The following is a 12,833-nucleotide window of genomic DNA, read 5'->3' as shown; positions in this document are numbered from 1 at the left end:
TAGTGTACTGCAAGTGGAAAACAAAATGGTTGTATGGGTGCAGAATGGTTGTAAGTCGTAAATGGCTGTTTACTTTCATGATTTCATGGCTAGCTGGGAGCTGCAGCTCTCTGCAGCTGCTGAGCATCGTGCAGGAGTATTGCACAGCATATCACTAGCCCAGGAAAAGATCAAAATTCAAAATTCTAAGTACAGTTTTTACTGAATGCATATTGCTTTTGCACCATTGTGAAGTTGAAAAGTCATTGTCAAACCATTGTAAGTCAGGGACCTCCTGTATTCTGTTCAGGGTTTTTATATTTAATTAATGGGAAGAATAGGGATAAATATGTCTTCCCCCTGTCAGCAACAAGAAGTTTCAGCTGGTTTTTCTATAGACCAGGCACTCTTATTTTTGTGGCATACAGCAGGATCTAGTTTAATAATACTCAGTCCTAACTGTTTAAGGAGTAAGATTTATCCCTATTTATACAGTAATAACTATCTTTAAAATATAAGACTAGAAAACATTAAAAGAAGATGTCTACTAAAACTACTTTTAAAACAAATTTGAATAGTACTTCTAAGACAAATCTTAAAAATTGAGTTAATTTTTCAAGACCCTGATAAAATATTCTGTGGCAACTGTAAATCCAATCCAATCGTAAAAGTTGAGTTAACTTTTCAAAATCCTAATAAAAAAATAGTGTGGCAACTCCAAATCAGGTTTTAAAATATAATTAAAAATGACACTACCACTGACCTATATTACAGGTGTTTTTACCACTGAGTATGGTCAGAGTTATTTGTTGGGACTGTAGTATGGAAATCTGAGGCCTTGAGAAATTTGCATGGAATATAGTTCCTATTAATAATTCATTTAGATTTATAAAATACATCTACTTATTATATCATAATGGTATCTTAAAGGACTAAGAACTTAGTAACGTATGAGCTAATAAATTGGCTGGTTCCTTCGATATTTATCTAACAGATATTCATACCTTCATTTATTTAGGCATTCAGTATTTAAACAATGTAATTTAGAACTAGGCACTAAGCTAGGAACTGAATATGCAATGTTGTACTGAAGAGTACTAATTTCAGACTGTAACGAGGTTTATTCTAGGGGCAGCTGTCGTGTGCTGATGAGGTGAAACCACTCTTTGGTATGCTAGAAAGAAAGAGGCAAGGAAAGCTTTCAGAAATGCCAGTAGGCTCACAGCTTTTTCACTTAGTTGAGGATGTTGCCTTACTGACACTAAGTTAGATTTATGAACCAACAAACTCAGGTTAACATTCTGCTAAATAAAAACATTAGTATATAAGTATTTGTGTACATTTTTTCTGAGTAGTGATATAAAACTATAAAAGGAGCTCAGGTGCCACAGGGTATTAAGCTTTTATTATGCAGCAAATCCAGCTTGTCTTTGATCGGAACCCTAGAAGTCAAGGGAAGGTGTGCAGACATTCACTGTATGTTTTCTGTATCCTTGGCTAAATAAATCAGGAGCTTGCTGTAGGTGGGGTAGTTTTGGTCTTTTAATACTAATCTGTAGTCTGTATAAAATGCTGCAGCTAGGCACTCTGCTAGACACAGGTACACAAAGAGAAATAATATGCCACCCTTTTTATCAGGATCTCACAGCTTAGCAGGGAAAACAAGCAAATTATGATAAGAACTTTTAATAAGGGAATAGTATTGGCATAAAACAGGGAAAATGGCATTATGATTTTTCCGTTTGCTCAAACCAGAAACCTAGGGGGTTATAATTGATTTACTCCTCTATCTGACCTCCTTATAACAGTCCATACCAAATCTTAATGATTCCACATCACAAATATTTCTAACTTCTGTATGGGAATGCAAAATATTTGCAAAGAATTACTGATATTTTTCCTAGTTGATGCTGAGTAGTGAACTTGTCGATGAAGGTAGTTAGAGTTGGGGGTCAATTATAAAGGAGTTTAGAATTTGCGATTAAAAACTTGTTTTATAGATATGGGGAATTTGACCCTCTAAATAATAACTGAAGTCTTTATTTCAGTGATCTTTTGATCATTTTTTTAATGATGAAAAGTAAACAAGCTGTAGATCAATGGCATAACCCAGGATGGAGTGCTTTTGTCTCTCTTAGGTTTAATATTAAATGTATGTAGGTTGTAATTTCACAGAATATTTTATAAAATTCAATAATAATTTCTTGAGGAGTTAAAATCAAAATATCACAATAGGAAATTTCAGCTATTTTTTTCTTCTGCAAAGCAAGTCACTGTCTTCCTAAGCAAGAATATTTTTTTTCCATATGTAGAAATGAAGATTTTAGGAACTGCATTTCTCTAACATGATTTGGAAATAAAATTCCTAGCCAAAAAATGTCTGCTAATCATAACATATTTTGAAAACAAATGTATTTTTGGATAACCATTAGCAATGTACAAATTACATATTAGTTTTATTTTAAAGCATACAATTCAGTGGCATTTAGTACATTTAACATGCTGTACAGTGGTTTCTTTCCATTTTTTCCTCTTCTTTCTCTTTCCTTCCCTTCCATCTGGCTAAAATATAGAAATGGTTTGTACTTTTGTTTTCTGTATAATCAACCTAAATCATGGGGGATATAATATATTTTTAATGCAGTAAAATATACAAAACGTAAAATTTACCATTGTAACCGTTTTTAGGTATAGAGTTCAGTGCCATTAAATATACTCACATTGTTGTACTACCATCCATCTTCAGAACTTTTTTTATCTTCTCAAATTGTAACTCTGTACCAATTAAATAATAACTCCCCATTCCCCCTTCCCTTAGCACCTCTTTCTTTTTTCTGTCTCTATGAATTTGCCTATTCTAGGTATCTCATATTAGTGGAGTCATTTTTCTTTTTGTGTCTGGTTTATTTCATTTGTGATAATATTTTTAAGGTTTTCCATGTTGTAGCTTGTATCAGAATTTCTTTTCTTTTTAAGGCTGAGTAATATTACTCTGTATGTATATACCATGTTTTGTTTATCAATTCATCTGTTGATAGATATTTGGGTTGTTTCTACCTTTTGGTAGAATATAGTAATATTTTTGTTGTATTTTCATTATATTTTGCCGAACAGTTAGCAAGATTGTTAGCTAAAAATATATATAATTTTGTATTTATTGACAGATATTTCACTGAAGTAAATGGCAAGTATATTTTTGAGTTTTATTTTCTAACTCCAGAGATTAATTTTTTTTTTAATTAATTAATTAATTAATTTATTTATTTATTTATTTTTGCTGTGTTGGGTCTTCGTTTCTGTGCTAGGGCTTTCTCTAGTTGTGGCAAGCGGGGGCCACTCTTCATCGCAGTGCGCGGGCCTCTTACTGTCGCGGCCTCTCTTGTTGCGGAGCACAGGCTCCAGACGCGCAGGCTCAGTCGTTGTGGCTCACGGGCCTAGTTGCTCCGCGGCATGTGGGATCCTCCCAGCCCAGGGCTCGAACCCGTGTCCCCTGCATTAGCAGGCAGATTCTCAACCACTGCGCCACCAGGGAAGCCCCAGAGATTAATTTTTGATGTTGATACCTTAAATGTTTTTCATACATATGAGACCATATACATATGGTATTTATTTTTTGAGGTCATATATCTTAGTCCATTGGTCTACTATAATAAAATACCACAGACTGAGTAGCTTATAAACAACAGAAATTAATTTTTCACAGTTCTGGAGGCTGGAAGTCTGAGACCAGGATGCCAGTATGGGCTGGTGAGGATCTTCCTCCAGGTTGCAGACTTCTTGTCTTATCCTCACACTATAGAAGGGGTGAGGGAACTCTCTGGGCTTTCAGTACTAATCCCATTCATGAGGTCCCCACTTTCATGACCTAAGCACCTCCCCAAAGCCCCACATCCTAGTACCATCATCTTTGGCATATCCTTTACCAGAGCCTTGTTTATCCCTATTCATTAGAATGATCCTTTTGGGTTCTTTGTTGAGTACCCCTGGTGGTCAACAATATTCTTCTCTCTAGCTGGTCAGAGTTCAAATGTCTCCCAGTCCGTAAGAGCTCTGCGAATAGTTCTGTTTAAAGCTCTGGTTGTCCTCTGCTTGCCTTAGTGAGTTTCATACTATGCGTGTGCAACAAAATATTCAGCCAGAGACTCAAATGATTTCTTATGCAGATTTCTGCAGTTCCTTCTCTTTGTAGCTTCCTTCTCTGAGTACTGTGCTTTACAAATTCCAAACATTTCAGCTTTCCCAAACTCCAGTCTCTTTTTCTGCAACTCAGTGAAGACCCCCTCTCCCTACACCATGATCTAGCAAGTGCCTCCTGGCAGAAATCTGGACTATCCTTAGGGCTCTCTTTGTTGATTTCCTTTCTCTCAGGGATCATGGCTCTTTGTAGCCTATTGACCAGCTTCTGAATACAGTCATCTCATATAATTTGTCCAGTAAGAAGTAAATTTTGAATTGTGGTTCCCGTACCAAACAGAGTATCAGAAACACCATAATAAATGGGTAATAAATGAGAGTCAGTAAACAGCCAGTATCCACCCTGTATGGGGGTGCTTGAGCACTGACTCTTTGGAAGTCAGCCACTTTCCCAACACCCATCAAGATGTGGTTTGTTGGTGCCTGGGTTGACTCAAGAACAAGGTGGTCCCTAATGTTTATAAATGCATCATAGTAAAGGTAGGGACTGTGTGAATTCTTCCTAAAAAAAAGCCAAACTGTAAGCATAGAATACCTCTAAAGAAACATGAAGTAACATTTCTAACAACTGTAGCCCTGTGTTCCACTGGATTAGTGATCTGAGAGCCAAGGAAAACTAAGTTGAGATGAGCTACATCTGCTTTTTCTTCGTGGGGCCATCTTGCTACATTATGTTCTATGTTCTTAGCAAAACAAAGCAAAAACCTAATTTAGACTTAATCACTTGGTAGATGGGTATGTATGTGTGCATGTATGTGTGCCCTTCCCATCAATCTGTAACCTAAGTTGCAAATGTATAAGATCCCAATTTATAAACTCTTTATATGTGTGTATTTATGTTTATTTGAACAAAAATATAACTATATGTATCAAACTGTAAACATCAATTTTTTCAAGAAGTAAACTACTTGTTTTGTTTTTTTACTTTATATACCTTCTTATTTGAATTATTATAAGAATTGTTTTTATTATTTTGTTGAGTACATAAAAGTTTAGAACTGTTATATCTTCCTGGTAAATCATTTCTTTGACTATTATGTAATGACCATATTTATCCTTAATATTGTTTTTTTCTTAGTGTATATTTTATTTTTTATTGTGATTACATTTTTAATTTCTTTTTTTGTCCTCTTCTGGTTTGTAAATTTTTGATGTGTTTTCCATTCTTTAAATGTTTTTTCTTGAAATTTTAACATGGATCATTTATTTGACCATCTGAAGTTTGTCAGTATACCTCTGTTCTCCTTTAACAATACAAAGATCTTAAAATGCTCTAACTCTGATCCTTTCCTTCACCTAACATCATTTTGTTGTTCAGAATTTTAGTTCTACCTTCACTTAGGTATTATGATTGCTTTGCTTAATAAATATTTGCTTACTTCCATGTACACATTTACACGTCTTTCATCATCATTCCCTATTTTGTTTCATACATTGCTTTTGAGTTTGTTTTCTTCCTAAAATCTATTCTTTATTAGTTCTTTCATCTAGAATATATGAATAGTAAACCATGGAATGTGGAAAACATTACTTATTTTCCATCTGACTTTTCTTGTGATATCAGAAGTCTACTGCCATTCCTGAGTTCTTTGTTAGTTGATTTTTTTCTCAATGTTTTGATTTTAGAGTTGTCTCTTTTTCTTTGGTGTCCTTCAGTTTCAGTATGTTTCTAGTGTGAATATAGTTTTATTAATTCTGTTTTCAATTTTTGATACTCTCTTAATCTGTTAATTAATCTTTTTCATCGGTTCTCAACTTTCAGTCATTGTATGTTGAATATTGTTTTCTCCCCATTTTCTTAATTCTCTCTTTGAATAATTTCTACTGTATGCTTTCTGGCCTTCTCATTCTAACACACTTTATATATAGTTACTATTTCCTTCTGTTTGTTTCTTTGTGTTGTCTTTAATTTTACAAATTTTCATTAGCTTTGTCTGTGTGCTATTTAACCCATCCACTGAGTTTTAAATTTCAATTATTATGTTGTTATTACTACCTTTAGTTGTTTTAGTTATTAGCATTTCTAGATTTAGTATTTGGTTCTTTTTCTTATTTGTCTTCTCTTGTATCATAAACCCCTGTTCTTTTTAATATATGTTTATCACCTCTTTTTCCTTTTTTTCACCATTTTAAAAACTCTAATTTTTTAAGAACTCATTTTGAATGATTCTATTATCCTTTTTTCCTTGCTGTACATTCTCCCATTTTGAATGGGGTGATATTTAGACTGTCATTTATGGCTTTGAGCATATTCATATTTATTCTTCTCTGCAAACCTGACTTCTTTGAGAATTATTTTCTGTGGTGGTTTTCCTCCTGTCCATTCTCTCAGTTTTAGACACCTCTGCAGTGGATGATTGTGTCTGCCTGAACTCTCCAGTGTACATGGCCATAAACCAGTTTTTACATTGTTGTCATTTCTTTGGTTCTCTGCGAATGTATAATGGCTCAATTTTGAAACCAGTAATATAGACTTAGGATCCTAATCTCACATGGTTGACTCTGTCTTGCTCTCAGACTAGGACAAGAAGCCTCTTTTTAATGGAACTTCAACCAGATGAGCCCAGATATTCAGGTATTCATTCAGCAAAATTTTTTCTCCCAGCTTTCTGCAGTTAGTCCAGTTTTGTCTGTCAGCCCTGAAGGGCCTTGCACATAAACTTTCATCTCCACTCAGGTCTCAAGGTATGAAGTCTCCATGGGCAGTATTTGATCCAGGACTCTTGTCATGGTACCTCAATTCCATTTTACTAGTAAGGGTTTTTTGTCTTTACTTGACATCTAGAGAGTTACTCTTTTGGCTTTCAGTGATATGTATTAACAATTTTATTATTATTTCACATAGCGTATCTGTTAGAAAATGATCTGGTAACTCGATAGATGTTTTTTTTAATTATACAGTTTATGTTTTACCTATTTAGCATGTTTATTTAGACAAAGTTAAAAATCAGTTGAAACATTTTACCTTCCAGATGCTCATTAAAATTCAATTTTAATTGTTAGGATTTGTTAATATTAATATACTCTAGCTTTTATTTTACTAGTGTCTAATTCATGTATTTTTAAAATATTTTTGCCACTGTTATATGTTTGCTATATTATTCCTTAACTTACACATTTAAAATAATTGTTTATTGTGTTAATTTTCACAGGATGAACCTTCAAGAAGAATTGGATAAACTTAAAGTACATATGTCTGTTGATAAAGCAACAATACAAGAATTGAATACATTTATGGCAGAGAGAAGAGAAGGTAATTTTTTGTGAGAATAAATGTTTAATGCAAGCAGTTTAAAATTATCCAGTTCTTTATGTTTTACTTTCATTTTCTTCTAAGAATCTCACCCTGTTCCCCCTCTTTCCACTGCTTTACTCATTCATATCTCATTAACATTTTCACCTTTCATGAGAAAATCAAATAGAGAAAACACTTAAAAGTCAGCTTTATAATTTATTAAAATTTTTTAAAATATTTGATAAGGAGAAAATATTCATTTTTACTATTCATTGACAAAGTTTTACTAGGTGTGTTTGTCCAAAGTTTTATAGGTAATATAGAGTTATTGATAATATAGAGGTAGTTACTATCAATAATTCATTTATATTTTTATATGACATTACATTTTTCTGGAAGTCATTTAGTTCTCACCTGGAATCACAATCTTAGAGCTAGAAGGAAACTTGGAGATCTGCAAATCTGAAACCTGCCTGACCCCTAGCCTGAGAGTGTTGAGTAAAAGGGGATGTATCTATTTCAATTGCAAGATTATTCCTTTGTTAAAATCAAGATTACTATATTTACAATATGACTTCAGTCCATCCTCAGATACCTCATTAAAAAAATAAATAAGGTTGATATGATAGAATTTCTTCTTATTTAACCTTGCTACAGCTTAATTGTTACCACTGTGCTTTTTAGGTGTTGACAATTTATACTTAATAATTCAATTAATAATTTATACTTAATAATTTGTATGTAATATTTATTTAAATTTTTATGATAATCACTCATCTGGAAGTTGTCCCAATTACTTTGTTGTTCCAGTTGCTCTTATTTAGTTTACTAGTGAACTTGTCAAGGCCAGTATTTGAATCCTTCTATTTTACACCATTGATTTATATCATATTTTATGCTTACTCCTTCATTGAGTTCTTTTTTTTTTTCCATAGATCAAGGCAATGATCATTAATGACTACTAAGACCATTGGGTGAAAAGCTGATGGGGCCTTTTTTTTTATTATTTTTTCTTTTTACCTTTTGGCTCCCTTCACCCATTTCTTTTATCACGTCTGGCCACTACCAATCTATTCTCTGTATTTCTGAGCTTTTTTATTTGTTTCTTTGTTTAGATTCCACATATGACAGGCATCATATGGTATTTGTTTTTCTCTCTCTGACTTATTTATCATGTCTGTGAGGCCCATCCGTGTTGTCACAAATGGCAAGATGGCATTCTTTTTTATGGCTGAATAATATCCATTGTGTGTATGTATATATGTATCACAATTTCTTCATCCTATCATCCATCAATGGACACCTAGGTTATTTCCATATCTTGGCTACTGTAAATAATGCTGCAGTGAGCATTAGGGTGCATATATCTTTTCACGTTAGTGTTTTCATTTTCTTTAGATAAATACCCAGAAATTGCTGATCATATGGTAGTTCTATTTTTATCTTTTTGAGGAACCTCCATATTGTTTTACAAAGTGGATGCACCCATTTACATTCCCACCGATAGTGCACAAGGGTTCTATTTTCTGTGCATTCTCACCAAGATTTGTTACTTCTTGTCTTTTTGACAACAGCCATTCTAAAAGGTATGAGATGATATCTCAGTGTGGTTTTGATTTGCAGTTCCCTCATGATTAATGATGTTGAGCATCTTTTCACATATCTGTTAGCCATCTGTACAGGCATATCTAGGAGATTCTGCGGAGTTTTTTTCCAGACCACCACAATAAAGTGAATATTGCTATAAAGTGAGTCATGTGATTTTTTTGGTTTCCCAGGGCACATAAAAATTATATTTACACTATATCGTAGTTTGTTAAGTGTGCAATAGCATTATGTCTAAAAAATGAATGTACCTACCTTAATTAAAAAATACTTTATTGCTAAAAAATGCTAACCATCATCTGAGTTTTCAGTGGGTCATATAGTCTTTTTTTGCTGGAGGAGGGTTTGAAATATTAGGAGAATTACCAAAATGTGACACAGAGACACAAAATGACCAAATGCTGTTGGAAATGCCACCAATAGACTTGGTTGACAGAGGGTTGCCACGAACATTCAATTAGTAGAAAAACACAATATCTTCAAAGAACAGTAAAGCAAAGCACAATAAAACAAGTTACGCCTGTATGTCTTCTTTGGAAAAATGTCCATTTAGATCTTCTGCCCACTTTCAAATTGAATTGTTTGGTTTTTTGTTATTGCATTATATGAGTTTTTACAATACATTTGGATATTGGCCCATTATCAGATATATGATTTGCAAATAGTTTCTCCCATTCAGTAGGTTGCTTTTCTATTTTGTTGATGGTCTCCTTTGCTGTGCAGAAGATGTTTAGTATGATGTAGTCCAACTTACTCATTTTTACTATTGTTGCCTTTGCTTTTGGTGTCAGATTCAAAAAATCATCCCCAAGATCTAGGTCAAGGAGCTTACTGCCTGTTTTCTTCTAGGAATTTTAGGGTTTCAGATCTTATGTTCAAGCCTTTAATACATTTTGAGTGAATTTTTGTATATGGTATAAGATAGTAGTCCAGTTTCATTCTTTGCTTGTGGCTGTCCAGTTTTCCCAACTCCATTTAATGAAGAGACTGTCCTTTCCCTACTGTATATTCTTGCCTCCTTTGTTGTAAATTAATTGACCATATAAGCTTGTTTTTATATCTGGGCTCTATTCTGTTCCATTGATGTATGTGCCTATTTTATGTCAGTACCATACTGTTTTAATTATTAGCTTTGTAATATAGTTTGAAATCAGGGCGTACGTGATGCCTCCAACTTTTCTTCTTTCTCACATTGCTTTGACTATTTGAGGTATTTTGTGGTTCCATCAGATTTTAGGGTTATTTGAATTTGTTTTTTCTTTTGAAAAATGCCATTGGAATTTTAATAAAGATTGCATTGAATCTGTAGTTTGCTTTGGGTTGTATAGACATGTTAACAATATTGGTTCTTTCAATCAATGAGCATGAAATATCTTTCCATTTATTTTTGTCTTCTTCAGTTTCTTTCATTAATGTCTTTTAGTTTTCAATACACAGGTCTTTCACCTCCTTGGTTAAATTTATTCCTAGGGATTGTTTTATTAATTTTTCTCTGATAGTTCATTGTTAGTATAAAGAAATAGAACAGCTTTTTGTATACTGATTTTGTATCCTGCAAATTTACTGAATTTATTTGTTAGTTCTTAGAGTTATTAGCAGTTCTAACAGTTTTTGATGGAGTCATTAGGGTTTTCTATATCATGTCATCTGCAAATAGTGACAGTTTTAGTTCTTCCTTTCCAGTTGGATGCCTTTTATTTATTTTTCTTGCCTAAGTGACTGGCTAGGACTTCCAATACTATGTTGAATAAAAGTGGTGAGAATGGGCATTTTATCTTGTTCCTGATCTTAGAGGAAAAGCTTCCAGCTTTTCACCATTGAGTATGATATTAGCTGTGGGCTTGTCATATATGGCCCTCATTATGTAGAGATAGATTCCCTCTGTACCCAATTTGTTGAGGGTTTTAACCATGAAAGGATGTTGAATATAGTCAAAAGATATTCCTACATCTGTTGAGATGATCATATGATTTTTATCCTTCTTTTTGTAATGTGGTGTATCGCATTGACTGATTTACAGATGTTAACCCATCCTTGCATCGCTGGAATAAATCCCACTTGATCTTAGTGTATGGTCCTTGTAGTGTATTGTTGAGTTTTGTTTACTGATTTTTTTGAGGACATTATATCTATATTCATCAAGGATATTGGCCTATAATTTTCTTTTCTTGTGGTGTACTTTTCTGGTATTGGTATCAGGATAATACTGGCCTTGTGAATTGAGCTTGGAAGAGCTCCCTCCTCTTATATATTTTGGAAGAGTTTGAGAAGAATCGGTATTAATTCTTCTTAAAATATTTGGCAGAATTCATTAATGAAGCCGTCTGGATCTGATTTTTGTTTGCTGGGAGGTTTTTGATTACTGATTCAATCTCCTTATCATTTATAAATCTATTCAGAGCTGGTTCTTTAAAAAGATAAATAATATTGACAAGCCTTTAGCTATACTTACCAAGAAAAAAAGAGAGAGAACTCAAATAAAATAAAAAAAATAAAACAGGAGATGTTGTACCTGATACCACAGAAATACAAAGAACCATAAGAAAATATTTTTAACAAATATATTCCAACAAATTCCACAACCTAGAAGAAATGGATAAATTCCTAGAAACATACCACCCACCAAGACTGAATCATGATGGAATAGAAAATCTGAACAGAACAATTACTGTATGTCTGTCTGTTTCTCCCATTAGGTCTCTTAATATTTTCTTTCTGTATTTAGGTGCTCCTATGTTGGGTGCATGAATATTTACAAATGTTACATCCTTTTGTTGGACTGACTTCTTCATCGTTATATAATACCCATCTTTGTCTCTTCTGACAGTCTTGTCTTAAAGCCTATTTTGTCTGATGTAAGTGTAGCTACTCCAGCTTTCTTCCGGTCTCCATTTGCATGGAATATCTTTTTCAATCCTTTTGTGTTCAGTCTGTGTGTGTCTTTAAATCTAAAGTGCGTCTTTTGTAGGCAGTATATAGATGGGTCTTGTTTTTTTATTCATCCAGCTACTCTGTGCCTTTTGTTTGGAGAGTTTAGTGCATTTACAGGTAAAATAATTGTTGACAGGTATGTATATATTGCTTTTTTGTTCATTGTTTACTGGCTGTTTTTGTAGTTCCACCTGCTTCCTTTATCCTTCTCCTACTCTCCTCCCTTTTGTTTTGATGACTTTCTTTAGTTGTATAAATATACTTATATTCCTGTCTGTTTATCTTTTTTTTTTGCATTACGCAGGCCTCTCACTGTTGTGGCCTCCCCCGTTGCGGAGCACAGGCTCTGGACGCGCAGGCTCAGCGGCCATGGCTCACGGGCCTAGCCGCTCTGCAGCATGTGGGATCCTCCCAGACCAGGGCACGAACCCATGTCCCCTGCATCGGCAGGAGGACTCTCAACCACTGCGCCACCAGGGAAGCCCCCTGTCTGTTTATCTTTTGTGTGTTTATTGTAGGTTTTTGCTTTGTGGTTACTAGGAGACTTACATATAACATCTTATAACTGTCTGACATAAATTGACAGAAACTTAACTTTTAAAAAAAATTTTATTTTATATTGGAATATAGTTGATTTACAATGTTGTGTTAGTTTCAGGTGTACAGCAAAGTGATTCAGTTATGCATATCCATATATCCATTTTTTTCCAGATTCTTTTCCCATATAGGTTATTACATATTATTGAGTAGAGTTCCTTGTGCTATAATACTAGGTCCTTGTTGATTATCTGTTTTATATATAGTACTGTGTAAATGTTAATCCCAAACTCCTTATTTATCACCCCCCACCTTTTCCCTTTGGTAACCATAAGTTTGTTTTTGAAGTCTG

At 33.8% G+C, this 12,833-nt stretch overlaps 1 protein-coding gene across 8 annotated transcripts in view; it reads left to right on the top strand.

The window, feature by feature from the left end:
• Positions 1-12,833, top strand: part of CNTLN (centlein) — a 356,448-nt gene that overhangs the window by 217,698 nt on the left and 125,917 nt on the right. For all 8 annotated transcript variants that reach the window (XM_081237458.1, XM_081237459.1, XM_081237457.1 and 5 more), the window contains exon 13: positions 7,326-7,426. In XM_081237458.1, coding sequence (XP_081093584.1) covers positions 7,326-7,426 — 101 coding nt within the window. The remainder of the gene's footprint in view (positions 1-7,325; positions 7,427-12,833) is intronic.

This window comes from Mesoplodon bidens (genome assembly GCF_964165515.1).
Source record: "Mesoplodon bidens genome assembly, chromosome: 6".
Lineage (NCBI taxonomy): Eukaryota > Metazoa > Chordata > Mammalia > Artiodactyla > Ziphiidae > Mesoplodon > Mesoplodon bidens.
The sequence above is the reverse complement of the archived record's forward strand: the minus strand, read 5'-3'. Positions and strand labels throughout refer to the sequence as shown.